The 24,896-nt window shown below is 42.0% G+C and overlaps 1 protein-coding gene across 1 annotated transcript; it reads left to right on the top strand.

The window, feature by feature from the left end:
• The first annotated feature begins 847 nt into the window (after positions 1 to 847).
• On the top strand, positions 848 to 14,839 carry LOC124128390 (E3 ubiquitin-protein ligase TRIM33-like). The gene is made up of 9 exons (XM_048383351.1): positions 848 to 1,016; positions 4,245 to 5,342; positions 5,625 to 5,707; positions 6,194 to 6,263; positions 8,297 to 8,331; positions 8,782 to 8,839; positions 11,472 to 11,543; positions 13,099 to 13,855; positions 14,217 to 14,839. Exons 2-8 carry the CDS (start codon positions 4,262 to 4,264, stop codon positions 13,809 to 13,811), a joined length of 2,112 nt encoding a protein of 703 aa, XP_048239308.1. The 5' UTR covers positions 848 to 1,016; positions 4,245 to 4,261; the 3' UTR covers positions 13,812 to 13,855; positions 14,217 to 14,839.
• The last annotated feature ends 10,057 nt before the right edge of the window (positions 14,840 to 24,896 follow it).

The raw sequence follows: 24,896 nt of genomic DNA, 5'->3' as shown, positions 1-24,896 counted from the left end.
CCCATGTTGTGATTCTGTGGCAGAGTTATTCCCCAACGCCCAATGATTGTCTCCCTGTTGTGATTCTGTGGAAGAGTTATTCCCCAACGCCCCACGATTGTCTCCCTGTTGTGATTCTGTGGCAGAGTTATTCACCAACGCCCAATGATTGTCTCCCTGATGAGATTATGTGGCAGAGTTATTCACCAACGCCCAATGATTGTCTCCCTGTTGTGATGCTGTGGCAGAGTTATTCACCAACGCCCAATGATTGTCTCCCTGATGTGATTCTGTGGCAGAGTTATTCACCAACGCCCCATGATTGTCTCCCTGTTGTGATTCTGTGGCAGAGTTATTCACCAACGCCCCATGATTGTCTCAATGTCGTGATTCTGTGGCCGAGTTACTCACCAACGCCCCAAGCTTTTGTCTCCCTGATGTGATTCTGTGGCAGAGTTATTCACCAACGCCCCGTGATTGTCTCAATGTCGTGATTCTGTGGCCGAGTTATTCCCCAACGCCCCGTGATTGTCTCCATGTTGTGATGCTGTGGCAGAATTATTCCCCAACGCCCCATGATTGTCTCCATTTTGTGATTCTGTCGCAGAGATCTTCCCCAACGCCCCATGATTGTCTCCATGTTGTTATTCTGTGGCAGAGTGGCTTACATGGCTTACATGAGACTATTGGACCGGGAAGGAATCATGACTCCCCTGAAAAAACAGACATGGCGTACCTGAGACTATTGGACCGGCAAGGAATCATGACTCCCCTGAAGAGATATATGCAGAATCGGTCTCAGCTGAGCTTTCAAGCAGGGGAACAGGTTTATAACTTTAGGTCACATTGACCTCAGCATGGCCCTTGTGCTACCACCACATAAGCTGGTGTCACTTGCACTGTCATGAAGCATGTCTCTGTATCGATCAACGTTCATCTACAACCAGAGGACATAGGGCCGTCTTTTCAGTGCTGGCACAATCTAACCACAGCTATCAACTAAACACACCATCTTTGTACAGTTTACAAGGAAACTGGTAGGTATGTCTGTCGTGATTCACTTGCCGGTCCAATAGTCCCATGTACGCCATGTCTGTCTTTTCAGGGGAGTCATGATTCCTTGCCGGTCCAATAGTCTCATGTACGTCATGTCTGTCTCTTCAGGGGAGTCATGATTCCTTGCCGGTCCAATAGTCTCATGTACGCCATGTCTGTTTTTTCAGGGGAGTCATGATTCCTTCCCGGTCCAATAGTCTCATGTAAGCCATGTCTGTCTTTTCAGGGGAGTCATGATTCACTGCCGGTCCAATAGTCTCATGTACGTCATGTCTATCTCTTCAGGGGAGTCATGATTCCTTGCCGGTCCAATAGTCTCAGGTACGCCATGTCTGTTTTTTCAGGGGAGTCATGATTCAATGCCAGTCCAATAGTCTCATGTAAGCCATGTCTATCTCTTCAGGGGAGTCATGATTCATTGCCGGTCCAATAGTCTCATGTAAGCCATGTCTGTCTTTTCAGGGGAGTCATGATTCACTGCCGGTCCAATAGTCTCATGTAAGCCATGTCTATCTCTTCAGGGGAGTCATGATTCACTGCCGGTCCAATAGTCTCATGTACGTCGTGTCTGTCTCTTCAGGGGAGTCATGATTCCTTGCCGGTCCAATAGTCTCATGTAAGCCATGTCTGTCTTTTCAGGGGAGTCATGATTCACTGCCGGTCCAATAGTCTCATGTACGTCGTGTCTGTCTCTTCAGGGGAGTCATGATTCCTTGCCGGTCCAATAGTCTCAGGTACGCCACGTCTGTTTTTTCAGGGGAGTCATGATTCAATGCCAGTCCAATAGTCTCATGTAAGCCATGTCTATCTCTTCAGGGGAGTCATGATTCATTGCCGGTCCAATAGTCTCATGTAAGCCATGTCTATCTCTTCAGGGGAGTCATGATTCCTTGCCGGTCCAATAGTCTCATGTAAGCCATGTCTGTCTTTTCAGGGGAGTCATGATTCACTGCCGGTCCAATAGTCTCATGTACGTCGTGTCTGTCTCTTCAGGGGAGTCATGATTCCTTGCCGGTCCAATAATCTCATGTACGCCATGTCTGTTTTTTCAGGGGAGTCATGATTCACTGCCGGTCCAATAGTCTCATGTACGTCATGTCTATCTCTTCAGGGGAGTCATGATTCCTTGCCGGTCCAATAGTCTCAGGTACGCCATGTCTGTTTTTTCAGGGGAGTCATGATTCAATGCCAGTCCAATAGTCTCATGTAAGCCATGTCTATCTCTTCAGGGGAGTCATGATTCATTGCCGGTCCAATAGTCTCATGTAAGCCATGTCTATCTCTTCAGGGGAGTCATGATTCATTGCCTGTCCAATAGTCTCATGTACGCCATGTCTGTCTTTTCAAGGGAGTCATGATTCACTGCCGGTGCAATAGTCTCATGTACGCCGTGTCTATCTCTTCAGGGGAGTCTGGGGCAGTGATTCATCAGCCATTCAGTTAAACGAATTGTTATTTGACTTTTCTTGACATGAGTACCCTTGGCAATGACTATTTTATTCTGCAGAGGTATTCATATATTTCTTCATCGTCCTTAGGGTCTATTGAAAACATATATATTAGCCCTTGATTTGCATGCACTGAGCGGTAGATTTTAGGGAAAATAACCTTTCTTCATGCTATCTTCTAATCTTGAATTTTAGCTTGTTTTACAAATAGTGTCTTTTCCCTAGTGTTTAAGTTGTGAATAGCAAGCGACAGACAAGGCAGCATTCACTGGGAAGTTGATAATATTTTCTATACTGATAGAATTACCGTACTAAATATTTGGAAGGTAGTGTTCAGTTCTCTATTTGGGGATAGCACATCACCTGGACACCTGCAGACGATCTGCGAGGAGAAGTAGTATAAATGATGGGGATACTGGACCTACCCGCCCTAGACAATGCTCCCATAAGGGTCTTAAAATTGATTAAATACACGTATGTGATGGCCATCATTGAATCGTCATGTATGGCAATATTTATCAAGATGCCACCCTATATGTGCCAGGATCACCCAAACCTTCTCTGCTTCATTTTACATTCTACTATGTAAATAATATTAATAAGATATGTATTTATAGAGTGCAACAATTCACAAATGTATACGCTCTCTGCCCTTTAGCTACTGTAAGTCTGTTGACACAGAAATGCCTTAAGCAGAGACTTGAAGTGGATATATAGTGGTAGTAGGGTTCAGATTTTCCGGCAGATTGGTCCACAGTACAAGTACAAGGTCTAACCAGGGGAACTATGAATAGATGTTGTTGATGAGATTGGCGAGTTCGTTTAGGAGATTAAGAGTTGACTGATGTAGGCAGGTGCAAGGTTGTAGGCATTGAAGAGGAACGTTTAGTTGACTGGTGTGGCAATAAGCAGCCAGTGGGGCTCCGTTAAATGTTGAGAGACATGATCAAGCTGTGAACATAATCCTGCCAGCTGTATTCATGAGTGAGTGAGTGAGTGAGTATGGTTTTACACCACTTTTAGCAATATTCCAGCAATATCACGGCGGGAGAACACCAGAAATGGGCTTTACACATTGTATCCATGTCGAAATCGAACCCGGGTCTTCGGCATGACGAGCTAACGATGATGGCCTGAAGTATGTTAGTCACCTCATTGGTTACCTTCACCTCTATTTGTTATCATGTGTGTGCCAATTTGGTACAATATAACACCACTATTACATCATGATCGTGTCACTAAAGCGCAACTAATGCGCCATTTTACATGATTTTTTCTCGCCTCTTTTCCCATACCTTCACGGTACTATCACGATACAGTGTTAAATACCTTCTGACATGGAGTGTATATCGCTGGTAGTCCCTGTTGGGATTCTGAGGCAGGTGTATTGGCGAGCGCTTGGAGACTGTGCTCCCTGTGTGATCCATAAATGGAAAAGGGGACTGGTAGATGGGCAGTTATGGTCACCATTAAGTAATGTGTGGTAGTCAACCGGGAAGAACGTCAGATAAAACTTTGGGCATCAGGAAAGTTGTCTAGGCCCACATGGATCTTTCACATTTATATTGTTATGTTGCATTCTTGCTGTAACATATCTGTTACTGCTTTTCCAATCAACTTATATAATGCTGTATGTTGCTATATGTGTGTATACGAACAGGTACAAACACTAAAAAGTATTCAGATCCTGTTGGTTCCAACAAGTCATCATCAAAGAAGAAGCTCCCTACTGAGACTATATATTATGTTTCCACCTTCTAGAGTTTACAATAAAAGATATGGAAAAGTTCCCCAAGTGCAGCATTTGCAAGCAACAGTTTTGCTACCAAGGACCACCTCCCTGGTTGCTGCCATGTCTACATGCTGTATGCAAGGTCTGTCTTTCTGCTGCTGAGACAGGGACGTTGAAATGCTCGTCTTGTCACAAAGAATTTGACAGAGAAGAACACAAGTTCCCAGAGGACAAAGTCAGGGCAAGAGAGATCTTCAATCTGACTGTCCTTCATCGTCCATCCGAGTTGCAATGCACTAACAAACAAGATGGCGGACAGGCTGTCGTGTGGTGTAAACAGTGCGAGGCTATGTTGTGTGAAAACTGTCAAGTGGCTCACAGTGATATCAAAATGACAAGAGGTCACACAGTTCAGACAATCGACCAAGTGGCACAAGATGGAGTCTCCATAGAAGCCAAGGATGCTGTTTGCTCCACACACCAAAGGCCTGTTGACGTCTATGATGCGACATGTGGAGTTCTGATATGTTTGAGGTGTACACGTGACGATCATGCTGGTCATGACGTTCAAGAAGTCGACGAAGCATTTCAATCCAAGCAACTTGAAATGAAAACGAAACACAATCAATTGTTGATCCATCACGAATCCTTAACTGAATCGATTCTACAGATGAACAGCATTGAAGAAAAGGTTGATGACAAATGCAGTTCCCTGCAAACGTTGAAGGTTCACACAATGTCTGAACTGAAGTCTCTTGTCGACCAGAGAGAGAAGGAACTTGACCTTGACCTGAGCACCTGCTTTGAGCACATCAGAGATGGAGCCAGGGAGAAGCAGCAAGAACTGGAGACGTCCCAGATGTCCCTGAACACCTCCCTGACCTACATAGAGAAGGCCTTGACCTTGACACCACTAGAGTACCTGGAACTCCAGGACACCATGATGCAGAGCGTGGACGCCTGTCTCTCTGAGCACGTGTCTGCCGTGAAGCAGCAGGAAGCAGCAGCAGGTGTTGCGTTCTCCAGACAGGGTCTCCAGGGTCTCAAGACTAACATTGCCTCCTTTGGATGCTTCTTTACATCACCGGACCAGGAATCCCAGGCCAACGAGCAACAGGATAATCAAGGTAAGTCTTGAGTGAAGGACCAGGAATCTCATGACAGCCATCAACGGGACGATCCTGGTGAGTCTGAGTTACCCTGATAGTAAGCTGTTTTCCTGCTAACTGATGAGATATTGATGAGATCATCATCCATATTAACCTAAGGGAAGCTTAATTCATTTTTAAAATGGGCCAGATTTCGCTCTCAATATTTAAGCGACCCACAAGAGGTCATCATCCACAGTACCCTGTAAATGTTACAAGACTATGTATGCATGTGTTAATAAGATGTATTTTCATATCCAGTGATGTCAAATTATGAGACCCTGAAAGTCAAATTTGAGGAGCTTGAGAAAAGTAAAGTTGAGCTTGAAAGAGCAGCTGCGGCGGTAACTATTTTCCTGTGTCATTTTTCTTATCTCTTTCCCCGCCATGATATTGCTGGAATATTGCTAAAAGCGGTGTAAAACCAAATTCACTCACTCACTTATCTATTTCCTTTGCTAAATATTAATGTTTTATTTTGTGATTTTGGTGACATATTTTTAATTCTACAATGACATGCATCCCATAAATTGTAGGAAACAAGCCATACGTCTAACCGAATCAGCCTGAGGAACACTCACCAACTTCATGTATTTCTTGTAACATAAGCATTTCGTATACTATGCTTGATGCCAAAGGTGTATGATCCAATACCATTTCTTCAGTCTAAATGTACGACAGTTTTTCTATTTATCTAAATCTGAACTACACTTACGGCATGTTTTTCAGTTCAAAACGTTTTTGGTTTTCTTCAATATATATGTTTTTTTATATTTTTTAGTTGTGCTTGTAAACGACTGACACAAGCTCTAAACATTTCTCCACTTCAGAAAGAAGAAATGTTAAGACACGAACTAAAGAGCAAAGAGGAAAATATCAAGGAGCTGACTCGACAGAAAGGTAACAGTATGCTCTGTCAGATGATTAGGGTATATTTTTATTTTGTTAAATAATAAGAACTATTTTTATATTATGGAAACCTTAGGGATCAGCTGATGCTAGTGTATCAAAAGGCAATAAATTCATTATCAGGGTTACACATCGGTCTGCACCGGTGCAATACATTGGACGTTGTGCCTTCTGTAGATGACATTGTATGCAGCAAAACGGTGTATTGTTTCTTTGTCAACTGAAGGCCGATCGATTTGTCTGTCATGTCTTCCGCAACTTGCCACCTCCATGGGTATCAGAGTTAGATTGTGTAAGGAGCTGCTTGGATCGTCACTTGTCTGTTAAAATAAAAAATTTCAGTGCAGGAGAATAACTTGTCTAGATTAAAACCCAAACAGATTCCATTTAGTGTAAAAGGGCAAAAAGGCTGTGAAAATTATATGAATGGACCACTGAAAATTAGTACTGACACCAGGTATTCGAGAAACTTCAATTTGCATTATCTATTAATTGAGTTGGTAGTTTAGTAGGGTTAAAAAGTACTGTTCAAGTGGTGTTAGACCCAACCTGCTCACTCACACGTCCAACATAGGAAGTCCTTGGACAGAGAACAATCTATCCAGAGTTCGCCACGTTGTTTGAATGGATGCGGACATCTATCGCTCCTTTGTTACCCTTGGCAACTCTGAAGTTAAACTCCAAAGCTTTCAATGGGATCTAGTCCCTGGATTCCAATCCAGAATTCAGAGATAGCCTAAAAAATTGCAGAAATCCTTGCACCTCACCCTAGAAGACCTTGATACATATTGATTATTCTGTGGCGTTGAATTACTCAGAAGAGATGAAGGACTAAAGGCCAAGTGAAAGTTGATATGAATACCCCAATCAGACACATTATTATGCCTCAACGTGAGATTGACCAATCAGAGTGCAGATCTACTGACCCCTCATGAGTCCGTATATCGTCAGTAAAAATCCACGATGGTTGATACTGACCTAATATGAGACCGTACACAGTCAGTAACAGCCATTTTGGGTTTTCAAACACCCACCTCACATATTTCACATTTTCATTCTGGTACCGAAATTCGTTATTTGACACTGTTTTTGTTTTTTTAGTATCATTAATTGTGATGTGCAAGGACATTAATCTGTTTTTGAGATCACGTTCGTGACTTTATTGATAAAGATTACAGTAAAAATTATGAACACGGTTTGGCCTCTAAGGTTTGAAGAGTAGTCTCCCTTTGACCATTCACGTCAACGTACGGTTGTAAGTGTCAAGTTTTCATTTTGACATGATACGTGCGATATGGATACCAGAGAGTGTAAAATTTTCGGCATAATAAATTTGTTATGGTGTCTTTAGTTGTGGTATATACGGTGTCATATTAAGTTAGCAGAAAAATATAGGGCTCGGCTAACCTAATATGACACCGTATACGGCAACTAAAGACACCATATGTAATAGTATACTGACCCCGAGCCGACCAGTCCTTATTTGGGCTCCTAAAATACCATCCTTTAACGACTCTTGGTATGACGTGGCTGGGGATCGAAGCCCCGACCTTCCGCTCTCCTGGCAGACTTTCTATCCACTAGACCACGAGGCGGGCATGTGAATGGTTTTACGCCTCTTTTAGTAATATTCCAGCGGGGACCACCAGAAAGCTGAACTTGTCAGGTGTTTCAGGTGCGCTGTCCTTTGTAGTCAGTGGATCAGTGTAGGACCTTCAGTACGTGTTCTACAATATATGTGATCCCCGCGTAATCCACGCGAACACAACATGAATGAGGGTCTATTTGGAATACACCAGCACAACAAAGAAGTTCGTCATGGCACTTAACGAACTGAATAACAGAACTTTTCATTACTACGTCTGTTGTGCAAAGATGAGGTCACAAGCGTTGGATATCGACATGGGCCCCCCACAGTGATCATTTAGATGTATTCATTTACAAAATACGTGATCTCTTGTCTTCAACCTTCATCTTCTCATCCAAGCATGTGTCAGTGACGGATTCACCTGGTTTTATTTCAGACATGGTGCACAGACAGTTTGCTGAGGAGAGCAATGTAAGTAAAGTGAGTGAGTGAGTACGGTTTCACGCCGCTTTTAGCAATATTCCAGCAATATCACGGAGGGGGACACCAGAAATGGGCTTCACACATTGTACCCATGTCGGGAATCGAACCCGGGTCTTCGGCGTGACGAGCGAACGCTTTAACCACTAGGCTACCCGACCGCCCCCAATGTAAGTATAAGGTGACAGTTATGCTCTTTCTTCTAGGTGGGAACTATGTTTTAGAATTACCTTAAAGCTAAAAGGACAACAATAAATTGGATTGGATTTATTTAGTTTGATGGTCACAATTCTGCAGCTGTTTTACATATACTTTTTAAGCCCTTGAACGACTGAATTATGAAAACCATCCTACATGTAGATTGATCGCATCATAAAGTTCAATACAGTATCTATTGTGGAGCTATCTTGATATGAACTTCTTTTATGAACTTTTATTTAGAAAGTGAAGAGACAACAAACATCAATGGAGAAGTTTCAAAAACTAGCACAGCAGTTAGGTTTGTATCCATCCATCCATCCATCCATCTATCTATCTATCTATCAATCTATCTGTCTATCTATCTGCCCCAATGCTACCAAGAGTAAGAAATGCACCTTATCACATTTTTATCACATACATGAGCCTGGATGAAGTTTCTAGGTTTATCAGCATACATGATGGATTTCAATGGATTTCATCCAAAGTGGTAAACATCTAAGAAACGTATCACGTCAGGCTTTCCTCAGACATATTGTCGCAGTGGCTTTAAACCCAACTCACTCTGTCTAGTCATCATTGTTAATGTCTTCATCTCATGATACCACAAAGAAATTCACCCTATCACACCTCTCTTTGGTGTCACTTCCTTAACTATGTATTCATCATGTTGTTAACCAGTATTTCAAGATGTTTAACTTTCAACATGGTTTTAATTGGTCCACCTGCAATGTATACTCTGCAAAATTAAGAAACACGAAAGTAGTAAAATAGTAGATATTGGAGAGTGTTCCCGATATCCATACAAACTTAATGCCAAAAATTAATTTGTCATTTTTGCATGGATTGGGGTTGATTTGTGTGGGAAAAAAGAGGTACTGCAGAAATTTGGTGAAAAGAGGGAAAATCGTACAACACAACCACGTGACAGCCTGGTGCCGAATCACATGTTTGGTTTTCATGTGTATGCCATCACAATCTTACAGCAAGTGAACAGCGAAAACATGCCACGACTGGCCATCGGCCGACTGCATATAGGCGAATCCTCCTCAGCCGTAACCAGGTGAGGTGAAATTGGGTTTAACGTCGCGTCCAAGATTATTGCACTTATATAGCGACGTGCATGCACGTGTATGTGTGTGTGTGGCTGCTTGTACTAGTCCGGACCGATGCCGATTTATAGTGCTAGCTCACTGAGATACCATGCCGCAGTTTAACATGAATACCCCACTCAGACACAGTATATTGACTCCGAGCCGACCAGTCCTTGTTTTAGCCCCTTAATGCCGAGCGCCAGACAGGGTAACAACAAGTACAATCTTTTAACGTCTTTTTGTATGACGCGGCCCGGGATCGAACCCTGGACCTTCCGCTCTCCGGGCGGACGCTCTACCACAAGACCACGGAGGCGGTCCGTAACCAGGTGTTTCCACATAGCACCAAGCACCATTACAAGACTGTGAAACCGTTATCACACACACGGGACATCACGTGACCTCCCCACATTCGGTCGACCACGTATCACTACCAGAGCACAGGGCAGAGTCATACAGCTAGGTGACTTACGTGAAGAACCACCACGACCACCTATACAACTACGGCAATACCAGGATTTTACGTTGGATACCAGCCCAGACAGTGAGAACCCGTTTACCCCCTGAAGGTATTCGTGCTAGAAGACCAGTTCGAGGGGTCACATTTGACAGATCTGTATCGTCGGCTGCGACATCAATCGTGTCAAGGTCACAGAGTATGGTCATAACTGCGACGGAGCAAGTTTGGCTTCGTGATGAAACATGAGTTTGGCGGTGGCAGTGTGATGATGTGGGCAGCCATCGCCTACACTGGTAGAAAAGACATGGTGAACGAAGGGAATTTAACGGCACAGCGTTACACAGGTGAGATTTTTCGGCCACGCGTCCTTCCCTTTATGCAACAAGTGAACGCCATTTTCCAACAAGACAACGCCCGACCTGACAAGGCAAGACTGACAACAGCCTTTTTGAGGAATCACAACATCATGGCCAACAGGTCTCGGGATATAAAACCAAATCGAACATTTATTGAATGCACTGGATCAACGACTGCGAGCACGTCAGTGATAACCACAGAACCTCAAACAGTTGCCACAAGCACTGCAGGGAGAAATGGTGAACATTCCCCAGGCCACAATTCGGGATCTGGCTGCTTCCATGGGACGACGATGTCAGTCAGTTTTGCACTCTAAAGGTGGCAAAATAAGATATTGAGCACAGATGACTTTCACCTTGAAAAACTACTGTTCCATGTGTGTCATATGGAACCTGAGTCAATGAGAACGAGACCCGTGAAGGTCCGGGATAGAATAGATCTTCAGGAACCCACCCATGCTTGCCGGAAAAGGCGACTATGCTTGTCGTGAGAGGCGACTAACGAGATCGGGTGGTCACGCTCGCTGACTTGGTTGTAGCATGCCATCGTGTCCCAATTGCGTGGATCGATGATCATGATGTCAATCACTGGATTGTCTGATCCAAACTCGATTACAAATTTACAGGCCGCCGTCATACCGCTGGAATATTGCTGACAGAGGCGTTAAACAACAAATAAACAAATAAACAAACAAACAAACAAAAAACAATGAGAAGGATCTGTGCCAATTCTGAACAATCCATTACCATCACATAAAATATACATCTAAAACAACTTTGCGTTTCTTTTTTGGCAGAGTATACTGATGATACGGATACGGCTTCTTGAAATTAATTATGAAAACAATAAATATGTAAGGTAAAAAATATATAATTTTTTTTTAATAAAGTTGCAACAATTCGTTAAAGGGTAGAGACATATGGCAATTAAATGTAACTTATTCACATTAATATGTCCATCCGTTGCGTAACAAGGAACAGCACCAGTTACGTAATATAGGACATGTTTTGTTCCTGTTTAAGGTGTGAGAGTCTCTGGTGATCTGTCCCTTGTCAGTGAGCAGTACCCAACAGGCGTGCCTCTCAAGCTCAACTGTAAGTCCGACCCCTGTTTGTGATGAGAATCATTTACATATATATCTCAGTGTGTGTGTCTGTATGCGTGCATGCCTGGGTGGGGTGTTTTGTTTGTGTGTTTGTTATTTGTGTGCTGTGTGTGTGTACAGTGTATCTCTGTTTGTGTCGTTTGGTGTGTGTGTGTGTGCGGGGGGGGGGGGGCAATTTTTTTTGTCAAGACGTGTATGTTGTGTCCATGTGTGTATCATTGCGTGTGATGTATGATATGATATGGTGTGCGTGAATGTGGTGTTCATATATACGTGTGATGTGTGTTTGCAGTTTATCTGTGTTTGTGGTGTGCGCGTTTTTATTTGTTTGGTGTTTGTATTTGTGTGGTGTGTGTTTGCAGTGTATCTGTGTTTGTGGTGTGTGCGTTTGTATATGTGTGGTGTGTGTTTGCAGTGTATCTGTGTTTGTGGTGTGCGCGTTTGTATATGTGTGGTGTGTGTGTGTGTGTGTGTGTGTGTGTGTGTGTATCTGAGGTTGTGGTGTGCGCGTTTGTATATGTGTGGTGTTTGTGTGTGGTGTGTGTTTGCAGTGTATCTGTGATTGTGGTGTGCACGTTCGTATATGTGTGGTGTGTGTTTGCAGTGCATCTGTGTTTGTGGTGTGGGCGTTCGTATATGTGTGGTGTTTGTGTGTGTTTGTGTGTGTGTGTGTGTGTATCTGTGTTTGTGGTGTGCGCGTTTTTATATGTGGGGTGTTTGTGTGTGGTGTGCGCATGTGTATGTATGTGGTTTTTGTGTGTGTGTGTGTGTGTGTGTGTGTGTGTGTATCTGTGTTTGTGGTGTGCGCGTCTGTATATATGTGGGGTGTTTGTGTGTGGTGTGCACATTTGTATGTATGTGGTGTTTGTGTGTGTGTGTGTGTGTGTATCTGTGTTTGTGGTGTGCGCGTTTGTATATATGTGGGGTGTTTGTGTGTGGTGTGCGCATTTGTATGTATGTGGTGGTTGTGTGTGTGTGTGTGTGTGTGTGTGTATCTGTGTTTGTGGTGTGCGCGTCTGTATATATGTGGGGTGTTTGTGTGTGGTGTGTGTTTGTAGTGTATCTGTGTTTGCGGTGTGCGCGTTTGTATGTATGTGGTGTTTGTGTGTGTGTGTGTGTGTGTATCTGTGTTTGTGGTGTGCGCATTTGTATGTGTGTGGTGTGTGTGTGTGTGTGTGTAGTGTATCTGTGTTTGCGGTGTGCGCATTTGTATGTATGAGGTGTCTGTGTGTGTGTATCTGTGTTTGCGTCGTGCGCGTGTGTGTGTATCTGTGTTTGCGGTGTGCGCGTGTGCGCGTGTGTGCGTGTGTGTGTGTGTGTGTGTGTGTATCTGTGTTTGTGGTGTGCGCGTTTGTATCTGTGTGGTGTTTGTGTGTGGGGTGTGTTTGCATTCCACACAATCGGATTAAAATACTGATAAATATGGTAAGCTTTGCCGGGACCTGACTGTGACTTCAACACAAAACCGGGGATTTGACACAACCGAGTTCGAGACAACGAGGTTTGACTGTATATACGTTACCTATTTTCCGGTACACTTTCAGGCCCCCCACTCGAGTTCGATACAGGACGTGCAAACACCGATTTTGTAGAAGTATCAGAGAGATCCATGGTCAACCGTCCAAATCCAGATGACAAACCTGGTAAAAGAAAATTCAACAAATACAGAGGCACATGCGGCACAATGACTTTTCCTTATCAGATGGCCTCGTTACCAGCTCCTACTTCCGGTCCATGTCGGCTCACCCACGCTTCCCAGTATGCCCGGCCAGACCCTACAGATCCATACTACTACCAGGTTCATGTCAAAATACGACAAAAGGGGAAAATTACAAGAAAGCTGATCTTCGAAATCGGACTTTGCGAACCAAGGAAAGCGGATAATCGTTCGTTTCGCTTTTCAGAAGAGTACACCGATAGGCCTGTGCTTATCGTAGGTTACTGTGACTTTGATGAACTGATTTGTACCAAGCAATGTTTTTGTTTGGACAATCCGTTCCACAACCGTGCTGGGGTTTCCATGTTGACGTATGGCGTCGTGTATGATGTCGTGAGAGGGAAGGTGGCGTTCATTGACGTCAACAAGGAGAAGATACTCACAACAATACATGTCGGTGCCAAATACAGCCATCTACTCCCGTTGTTTGGCGTCCACGACAATGAGCAATTTACCGTGAAGATGACCTTGGATGAAGTCAAGGATGAGGACATCAATTCAAGGTTACGTGGTGTGATTCAGGAAGCTCTGGGACGCTGACCTTCAGTTGACGTTGGTCTAGAAGTCATTGGAGAAGTTTCCTTGAAAGGTGAGGTGAGGTGAAATTGGGTTTAACGTCGCGTCCAAGATTATTGCACTTATATAGCGACGTGCATGCACGTGTATGTGTGTGTGTGGCTGCTTGTACTAGTCCGGACTGATGCCGATTTATAGTGCTAGCTCACTGAGATACCATGCCGCAGTTTAACATGAATACCTCACTCAGACACAGTATACTGACTCCGAGCCGACCAGTCCTTGTTTTAGCCCCTTAATGCCGAGCGCCAGACAGGGTAACAACAAGTACAATCTTTTAACGTCTTTTTGTATGACGCGGCCCGGGATCGAACCCTGGACCTTCCGCTCTCCGGGCGGACGCTCTACCACAAGACCACGGAGGCGGTCGAACTCAGAGAAGAGTTTTGCTTGTGAGATCTAAAACCGGTGCGGTTGAAATGAATAATGTGTTGCCTCATTTGGTGTGGGAAGGATGGTGTTGATTACTTGTTCCAGAAAATACTGGTAGCAATAGGTTAGCCTACGGTTGAACACACAGAAATCACAACATGTCCTAAAGAAAATTGGGTTGTGGGTTCCGAATATACTAGTAATTGTTTGTCTCAAAAATTATGTGTGTCTTAAAGACAACCGATACATGTTTTCTTATAGTTCATATAGTTCATATAGCTCAAATAGCTCGTAGTCATTGTAAATATACTATGCATGTTACAACAATATACAGGCATATAATGTATATTGTCTACATAATTACTTCTTAGCTCTCTTTAAGACATTTACATGATGATAATACAAAGAAATCATCACCAATGCGGTTAGACTGACAAAGGTTACATTTTCCTTCTATAAAGGGAGTATTGTTTATCGCCCGACTTCTACTGGAAGACGATGAGTAACAGTGCGAAACTGAGATAATATAAATTTTAACAACTGTTGTTTCAGGAGCTTAGTGAAGTATGGTTCTGGAATCCATTCTGTTTTAAAACTCCCGAACTTTTAGCTTTTAAAGAGTGAAGCTCATTTCTGGTGTCCCCCGCCGTGATATTGCTGGAATATTGCTAAAAGCGGCGTAAAACCATACTCACTCAATCACTCAATCCTGCCTAATTCACCTTAAACCATGTAGGTTGGTGTACTTTCTTTCTTAAGAGGCAATTATCAATTTTATATTTGCATAATATCTTGAAAATATACACACCTCGCAACCCTGTAACAGTATTGGGAGTACAATAGCATCAGAGAATTTAGGTTGTGATGGTACTGATAAGTTGTCACTTCGCCTTCCTAATACTGGTATTAGGGCTGGGACGGGTAAGTCGGGTACTCGGGTCGGGAGGATACAGAGAAGGACCCGGTTACCCACAGGACTATCCGGACCCGTGGTTTGTCACGTGATATTTTGTTTTACGACAAAAATTATCTAAAATTCTATGGTTACATTACAAGTCACTAATGTTCGTATTATGTTTTTCTGACCATGTACATATTTCTTCTGACTTTTATACATTTGAATAAAAATAAAACTTCAGTCAACTTCAGTATATGCATGACCAGAACGTTTTATACGTGTATCTAAAAACATTTTGCCAAGGCTCAAACTATTCCCAATCAGACTTTTTGTACCCAACTCTTGAGACCTACAGTGGGTACACGGGTAGGGTCGGGTAATAGCGGGGTGGGTACCCGGGAAGTAAATTTTGACTCGCCCCAGCCCTCACATGTATAAAATAGACCGATTGAGCTGCTTCTTCTACCAGTGAATTTCGTGCATTTGTAAATATATTGAGTCTATGAAATATTATTCCAAGGTATTATATTCGTCCTCATATTCCAGTTTTGTTCTGTAATTTTTAAATCGATTTACAGTTTATCACATGATGAATACGCAGGTAGCGATCTTTGTTGTGTGGGGTGACTCGTGGTCGGCTAGTCCTGAGTCTTTCTTTCCACTATCTGCCGGGATCATGACACCACCCTGGTGATAGTTTGACCAGCCTGGCAACGGTGTCATGTCCAACTCCCAAATGCAGCATATCATTTTTCTTCTTTATCTGTTGTTTAACGCCGCACTCAGCAATATTCCAGCTATATGATGGTGCTTTGTAAATAATCGAGTCTTGAAAACCATCCAGTGACTGACATCATGAGAATCGATCAACACAATTGGAATACGATGACATGCATCAACCAAGTCACCGAGCCTGACCACCCGATCCCGTTAGTAGCCTCTTACGACAAGCATAGTCACCTTTTACGGCAAGCATGGGTTGCTGAAGACCTTCACGGGTCGCAATGGAATCGGTTTCGGCAGAGAGTCGAGACTATTCTCGTGCGTTGACGTCTTGAATTGTATCTATATTCATCATGTCATCGTGATGCACGTGCATTTTCAAATTTGGTAATTTTCACGGAATACGATGAACTAAAGCAACATTTTCAGTCGCACCCATGTCTGTTTTCTTTGGACTATCGGTTGTACATGCTTTGAGTCGCACCCGTGTCTGTTGTTTTATTTTACTATCGGTTGTGCGTGCTTAAAGAACATTATTTCGTGTTCTTATCCACATTCTTATAAATCTGACCTTGGTACAGTATTGTTTGCTCGTCGGTGTATTTTAACGTAGTACACATTGTGATATATTTATCTTTTCAAATGTAGGTTGTTGACCATGTTGAATTCATGATGTGTTTGACTCTATTCTGTGTTTTTATTTTTTACGAATATGTTTATCTCTTAGATGTGTTTTAATTTGTACCAAATACACGTTGATATAGTTTGCGTTAGGCTATGATAGTCATTTTATTGATCTTTATAACTTGAAATTTCAACTGTCAAGTTAATGTGTCAACGTTATGTATCAATTGTTAAAACTATTAATCAGTAAATATTGCGTATCATAACGAGTGTGCTATACGTCACTGATTCAAGCCTGCTGTGATAATAAAACTATTTTAACAACTATTTTGCCTCTGTGAGACTGTTTTAAGGAACAATGGAAGCCAACATTGTTCATATCCTGGTCAGTGATCTGATAATGTCAGATAGTCATGAGTGGAAGCTGAGTTGTTCATAGCGCAAGACGTTATAGACAGCATTTTGATGGGAAATCCATGTCAATCTGCACTGTGGTATCACATTGGGCTAGCACTATTAAACCGGCAAAAGTTTGAAATAGAACAAGCAAGCAAGCCCGCACGCATGCATGGATGTACACACGCACGCACGCACACACACGTCGCTATATACATGCAATAATCTTGGGCGCGACTTCATACTTCATGAGGGGCCGCGATTCGCTGTGCAGAGTTGCGTCCCTTGGGCACGCCAAAAATCTATGATTGTGGGTTGGAATCTCGGTTCGCCCCGATTATGTTTCTAGGTTTGTCAGCACCATACCCGTGCTCGTGGGTTTCACCAAAGCGGTGAACGTCTCAGACCTGCATCACTTCGGGCTTTCCTCCCTCATTAAGCTGACACACCGTGATATGACTGATATACTGTTAAAAGCGGCGTTAAACCAAACTCAACTCATACTTCATGTCCCTTACCTCTGATGTTCATAGTTCATGATTTGCAGAAATCAGCTACATTCCAGCGTTATCACATGTTCGAGTCTGGGTCAGATAAACCAGTAGTTGGCAGTCTATTGCCATCGCGCTGAGAAGACACACAATCATCCAAGTCACCAAGGGTGACCACCCGATACACTTCCGACGATCCCTACTCCTCCAACAGAAGGATTTTGTAAATTATGTACTAATTGTGTCGGAGACGAAAAGCATTTTCTACAAAAATGGCCATTTTATAATGATTTTCGTCTTAATGAAACACAATATAGCTATAGATTTGCAGAAAATCCAAATATCAAAATCAAACTTCACACCTCACCCCTCCTATTGGTATAGAAGCTTTTCCCCATGTTTGAAAATACTCTATTCAGTAGTGTTCACGTTATAGGTCGCACAAACAACGTCCTCAGAAGGACAGACCGACGAAATTCCTTTGTATAACTATAAATCCCCGCCCTTTTTGGACAGGCGTATAATAATAGAATTGCCCATGTCGCAACTGGAGCTAAAATATTAAAAGACTCATTGTTGTAGGCGATGGTGCGTCTCAACTTGAGGTTAATATTAACATTAACTCTTAATAAATGGATTTTGCACAACTCAACTGGATCTGAAACATCTAAGGCCAACGTAAGATTATAGGAGGTGGTGCATTTTAATATAGTCTTAATTTTGTTTTCGCAATAATTGTTTAGTAGTTATGCGCAGATCGTTTCTTAAATGGATCTGAAACACTGAAAGATTCTATTCTTTATACCTGTAGCTTGGAGCTAGCTATTCTGTATCTACCAATATATGTGACATGAAGATCATTCTTCCAGACGGGTGTCATTGGGTGGAGACGGCACCAAAAACTCATTACCAGAAACATTAAAAGACCAAATTAGACAACAAATAGTGGCGCGTCTGAACTGGACCTAAACGGTAAAAGACCAATCATTACAAAAAAAGGAAGCGCGTATTAACTGAAAAACATTAGAAAGTGGCGCGTCTCAACTAGACCTAAAACCATAAGAGACCAATCATTCGAACAGAAATATAACATCAATATTAATATAGTCTTGATTTTGTTTTGGCAATAATCCAGAAAGGGTACTCACTACGAAGGTCCATAGCTCGAAATCTTTGCACAGACTATTTCGCTAAATTCTGACCAGCAAAATACACCCCTATATCTACTGATCACATTCTTCACAGGAAAGTCCAGCAAAGCATGGCTTTCTCAGAATGGAGCCCACATGATCACGGACAGTTGTAGTGTGTAACCCATGTCCAGGCACCTTGGTCGTCTAGGTATAACCTACTATTGTAGACAGACACGTTTACATTCAAAGTCACCGTGACTATACAAATTATGTAGAGTTACAGCTGTGCCGAATTTAACCATACCATTGAAACAAATATCGTACTGAATAATAAATCTGCGTCGTCTAAATGATCCGTCTAAATATGAGATGAAACATTTAAATACCAAATCATTCTAATGGAAAGTGGCGCGACTCGACTGGACTTTAAACAGTAAAAGACCAACTCATTATTACAGAATGTCGCACGTCTCAACTGGACCTGAAACAGAAACAGACCAACTCATCCTGATAGAAAGTGGCACGTCTCAGCTGGACCTAAAACCATAAGAGACCAATCATTCTAATAGAAAGTGGCGCATCTCAGCTGGACCTGAAACAGTAAAAGACCAACTAGTTATAATAGAAAGTGGAGCGTCTCAACTGGACCTGAAACAGTAAAAGACAAGCTCATGATAATAGAAAGTGGCGCGTCTTAACGGGACCTAAAACAGTAAAAGACCAACTCATTATATTAGAAAGTGGCGCGTCTCAACTGGACCTCAAACCATAAGAAACCAATCATTCGAACAGAAAGTGGCGCGTCTCAACTGGACCTAAAACAGTAAAAAACAAGCTCAATATAATATCAATATTGATATAGTCTTGATTATGTTTTGGCAATAATCCAGAAAGGGTACTCACTACGAAAATCCATAGCTCGAAATCTTTGCACAGACTATTTCGCTAAATTGTTTGTCACACCGAGACAGCATGTCTCTTCTTTTATACAGGTAGCTTAGAGATATTCAGTATCTACCAATGTATGTACAAAGATCGGACTTCCAGACGACCTCAGCTGACACCACAACTGCCTTTCTACGGTAACTGGGGTATCATTGGGTGTGGACAGCACCCGCAACTCATTCTTACACTTCACCATGAATGCGGAAGGTTATACTTTCCCCCTACTCGGAACATTCTGACCAGCAAAATACACCCCTATATCTACTGACCACATTCTTCACAGGAAAGTCCAGCAAAGCATGGCTTTCTCAGAATGGAGCCCACATGACCACGGACAGTTGTAGTGTGTAACCCATGTCCAGGCACCTTGGTCGTCTAGGTATAACCTACTATTGTAGACAGACACGTTTACATTCAAAGTCACCGTGACTATACAAATTATGTAGAGTTACAGTTGTGCCGAATTCAACCATACCATTGAAAAAAGATCTTACTGAATAATATATCTGCGTCGTCTAAGTGATCCGTCTAAACTTGAGATGAAACATTTAAAACCAAAATAATTCTAATGGAAAGTGGTGCGACTCGACTGGACTTTAAACATTAAAAAACAACTCATTATAACAGAATGTGGCACGTCTCAACTGGACCTGAAACAGAAAAGGACAAACTCGTTAAAATAGAAAATGGCGCGTCTCAACTGGATCTAAAACAGTAAAAGACCAACTCATCCTGATAGAAAGTGGCACGTCTCAAATGAACCTGAAACAGTAAAAGACCAACTAGTTATTATAGAAAGTGGCACGTCTCAAATGGACCTGAAACAGTAAAAGACCAACTAGTTATTATAGAAAGTGGCACGTCTCAAATGGACCTTAAACAGCTAAAGACCAACTAGTTATTATAGAAAGTGGCGCGTCTTAACTGGACCTGAAACAGTAAAAGACCAACTAGTTATTATAGAAAGTGGCACGTCTCAAATGGACCTGAAACAGTAAAAGACCAACTAGTTATTATAGAAAGTGGCGCATCTCAACTGGACCTGAAACAGTAAAAGACCAACTAGTTATAATAGAAAGTGGCACGTCTCAAATGGACCTGAAACAGTAAAAGACCAACTAGTTATTATAGAAAGTGGTGCGTCTTAACTGGACCTGAAACAGTAAAAGACCAACTAGTTATTATAGAAAGTGGCACGTCTCAAATGGACCTGAAACAGTAAAAGACCAACTAGTTATCATAGAAAGTGGCGCGTCTTAACTGGACCTGAAACAGTAAAAGACCAACTAGTTATAATAGAAAGTGGCACGTCTCAACTGGACTTTAAACAGTAAAAGACCAACTAGTTATAATAGCAAGTGGCGCATCTCAACTGGACCTAAAACAGTAAAAGACCAACTAGTTATAATAGAAAGTGGCGCATCTCAACTGGACCTGAAACAGTAAAAGACCAACTAGTTATAATAGAAAGTGGCGCGTCTCAACTGGACCTAAAACAGTAAAAGACCAACTAGTTATAATAGCAAGTGGCGCATCTCAACTGGACCTGAAACAGTAAAAGACCAACTAGTTATAATAGAAAGTGGCACGTCTCAACTGGACCTAAAACAGTAAAAGACCAACTAGTTATAATAGCAAGTGGCGCATCTCAACTGGACCTAAAACAGTAAAAGACCAACTAGTTATAATAGAAAGTGGCGCATCTCAACTGGACCTGAAACAGTAAAAGACCAACTAGTTATAATAGAAAGTGGCGCGTCTCAACTGGACCTAAAACAGTAAAAGACCAACTAGTTATAATAGCAAGTGGCGCATCTCAACTGGACCTGAAACAGTAAAAGACCAACTAGTTATAATAGAAAGTGGCGCGTCTCAACTGGACCTAAAACCATAAGAGACCAACTCATTCTAATAGAAAGAGGCACGTCTCAACTGGACCTGAAACAGTGAAAAACAAGCTCAATATAATATCAATATTAATATAGAGTCTTGATTTTGTTTTGGCAATAATCCAGAAAGGGTACTCACTACGAAGGCCCATAGCTCGAAATCTTTGCACCGACTATTTCGCTAAATTGTTTGTCACACCGAGACAGCATGTCGACTACAGATAGATTCTCCGATGTGTAAATTGTAAGGCCGAAGGACATGCAGACTCTTCGATCACATGCCCAATCAAACAACTTTTACTGAAAAATAAACAAGCACATCATCAACCAGACCTCCCAAAACATGCAACAATCACGTAGTAGTGCAAATAACAAACACCATCCATCCACTTCGGACTAAAGCAAATACAACGAGATTCACAGCACCTACCTCTTTTAACACCCAAAACATACAACTATCCTCCCCCGACCATCATCCCTCCCCCAACCAAACCAATCCACAAGTTTAAATCAACAAAATAGCCACAAAACCAACCCCGAGCCCCTCCAACACCCAAAGCAACCACAGCCATCATTCCCCTCATAACCAGTCTCATCTAACACAAACACACAACCCTCTCCGCCCCTCCCCCACCCACAATCAGCGTTCCCAATCCCCCTTCAACTACTACCCCTGTGGCCACGCCCCCAACCAATAGGGCAATAATTATGGCAAATAAAATTTAAACACACACACACACACACACACGCACGCGCGCGCACTTCACAAACACATATACACACACGTCAAATCTTGACGCCATGGCCAATAAAACATCTATTCGTAAAACGTAAATAAATAGTATTTATGTCCAACCTGCCTGGCGAAAGAAAGCATACACTTGAAAATTGGATTTGACCTGAAAATCCCAAAACTTATCAAAGCTTTAAAAGACTGATCTGTTGTGAGATACATGGAGATTATTATACGAGCATGTGCATCATACTAGTTTTACGGAACGAGTGTCGGAATTCTTGTATTCCCCGAGCGGGAGACACACATACGAGGGTTATAATTTCTTTATTGCCAATTATTTCTTAATCCTTTGTTTGGAGCTCCTCTTTAGATACAACAATCCTCGGAAAACGTTAACAATATTCAGCTATGACGTCATTTTCTCGTGTGATGTCATTCCGACCATACGTCAGAAAACAATTCGAATGACGCCAACAATGCCGTCCGAATGACGTAAACATTACACTGGTGCGCGTGAAGTGATATTTGCACGGGGGAACATTTGATGTTTTTTAGCTGGATCATTTCTAACCCTATGGGTAATAATCATTGACACTATGCATGGAATATCACCTATGATACCCGTATCAAAATACATCACCATGGAATAACCATTTCTTGTTCGTTTCATTTTCAGCCACCATCAAGCATGTGTTTATATATTCTTATAATTTTTGCCCGGCAGTTTATCATATAAAAAGCAAGTATTACAATTGATGACCTGGAAACCCGCACACAACATATAACGTTTTATACTCTGTTTACAAGGGGTGCACGTCATACTGGACAGCAACAGCCTAATTTGTTGAAACGACAACAAACCCACTCGGCTCTCCTGTAACCAACGGGGGCACGGGTGGCCCAGTCGTATAACTATGATCGTGGGTTCGAATCCGGGTTTGCCCCGATTATGTTTCTAGGTTTGTCAGCACCATACCCGTGTTCGTTTGTTTCACCGAAGCGGTAAACGTCTGAGACCTGCATCACTTCGGGCTTTCCTCCCAAGCTGACACGCCGCGATGTAACTAGAATACTGTTAAAAGCGGCGTTAAACCTAACTCACTCACTCACTCAAAATCCAGCAGCAGTTGATCTTTCTGTTACAATTAGAAACCTATCACAAAACTTAGCTGGGATGTTCATAATGACTTTGGGCAGTGATCGCTTCGCAATGTAAATCTATTTTAAATTACCTAGCAACCCCGAACAATCATCTGGCCAAACTTCAGATAAAAATTAGCGAATAAAAGACAACTTTAAAAAAATAACAGGCAGCTGTTTACAAAACTATGCAATCAAAAAGACACAAGAGACATTTAAAACAAACACAGAACCTAAAACACAAACTTAACTTGTACAATTCATGATATAGCAGCCAAATGCATACCCGCAACAAAAACCAAGCACATCTATTGCCTTCAATCAGTCAAAAAATGTTTGACTAAACAATTAGTAAACAAAACTAAAGACTTATTTACAGCAACTAAAAAGAAACATTGGCAAACCTTTTGTTGTACTGTACAACTCAGCAATTGAGTTTTCTGTGGGAAAAATTCATATCTGTAAAAGGAAATTCAATTCTCTCACCAAAACCAGTCCACACATTTAGACAATTTGGTTGGTTGGTTGGTTTGTTGTTTTACGCCGCACTCAGCAATATCCCAGCTATATGACGGTGGTCTGTAAATAATCGAGTCTGAACCAAACAATCCAGTGATTATTATGATGGGCATCGATCCACGCAATTGGGATCAATGACATGCATCATCCAAGTCAGCGAGCCTGACCACCCGATCCCGTTACACACCTCTTACAACAAGCATAGTCGCCTTTTACGGCAAGCATGGGTAGCTGAATACTTTTTCTACCCCGGATTTTCACGGGTCACCTTTAGACCAAGTAAACGCACTAGCTGCCCACTTCTCGGCCACTAGTAGCTCCACCAACCACACAAATAAATTCCTAAACTGAAGACAAAAACTGCCCAAACAATACACCAAAACACAGCCTACACCCTCCTTCTCGACAAAGCCAAACAACAAACTTATATGTACTACAAATTGAACTTACAAAACAACAAAAGTACTGCCTCTGACAAAGGATTAGACAACATCAGCAACATTATGCACAACCACCACCCATCAATTTTTTTATTTTTTTAAAACTACAACTGTTAAATCAAATTTAGAACTTTGGTACCATCCCTTCAAACTGGAAATCAGTTGCGGTGCTACCAATTCTCAAACCAGGGAAACCTAAATGACTCAAACCGCCCCATCTGATCAACCTCACGATCATAGAAACAAATATTAATAACAGTATTAACAATTAATTAATAAATTCCACATATCAAAACACCAACGCAGACCAAAGCGGCTTCTTCCCAAACGGGCAAACTTTAAACCACATTCTCATTTAGCACAAGATATATAAACAGCGCAAGCACAAAAGAATACACTTTGGACAGTTTTTATTCACTTAAATACTGAAGCATTGGACATGGTTTCCCTTATACGAAAGACAGAACGCAAAGCATTCTAAATGTCGTATATTCTTTCATAACCGACAGAAATATTACAGTAAAATCAAACATAATCTATATCAGTAAACAAGCACACAAACAAATTCTACCAGTACTAAAATTTAGTAATTCAAAATTGGTCTTCCAACTGGGGATTCAAAATTAATACAAATACAATAGAATTAGCTTATTATGAAAACCAATTCATGCCACTTCAACACCCAAACTACCCTTACATAATGAAGAAATAACTAAATAAAGAGCCTAATTTCTTTGGAGAAA

The sequence above is a fragment of the Haliotis rufescens genome, unplaced genomic scaffold, assembly GCF_023055435.1.
Source record: "Haliotis rufescens isolate VD_foot unplaced genomic scaffold, xgHalRufe1.0.p SCAF_47, whole genome shotgun sequence".
Taxonomy (NCBI): domain Eukaryota; kingdom Metazoa; phylum Mollusca; class Gastropoda; order Lepetellida; family Haliotidae; genus Haliotis; species Haliotis rufescens.
This window is presented reverse-complemented; position numbering and strand designations above follow the sequence as displayed.

What these genes read in the sequence shown, in the direction of transcription:
- LOC124128390 (XM_048383351.1), top strand. Translation starts at nt 4,262, where the DNA reads ATGGAAAAGTTCCCCAAGTGCAGCATTTGCAAGCAACAGTTTTGCTAC. An exon ending in AGTTTGCTGAGGAGAGCAAT is followed by an intron (nt 8,332 to 8,781) that starts GTAAGTAAAGTG and finishes ACTTTTATTTAG; the next exon opens with AAAGTGAAGAGACAACAAAC. An exon ending in AAAACTAGCACAGCAGTTAG is followed by an intron (nt 8,840 to 11,471) that starts GTTTGTATCCAT and finishes TTCCTGTTTAAG; the next exon opens with GTGTGAGAGTCTCTGGTGAT.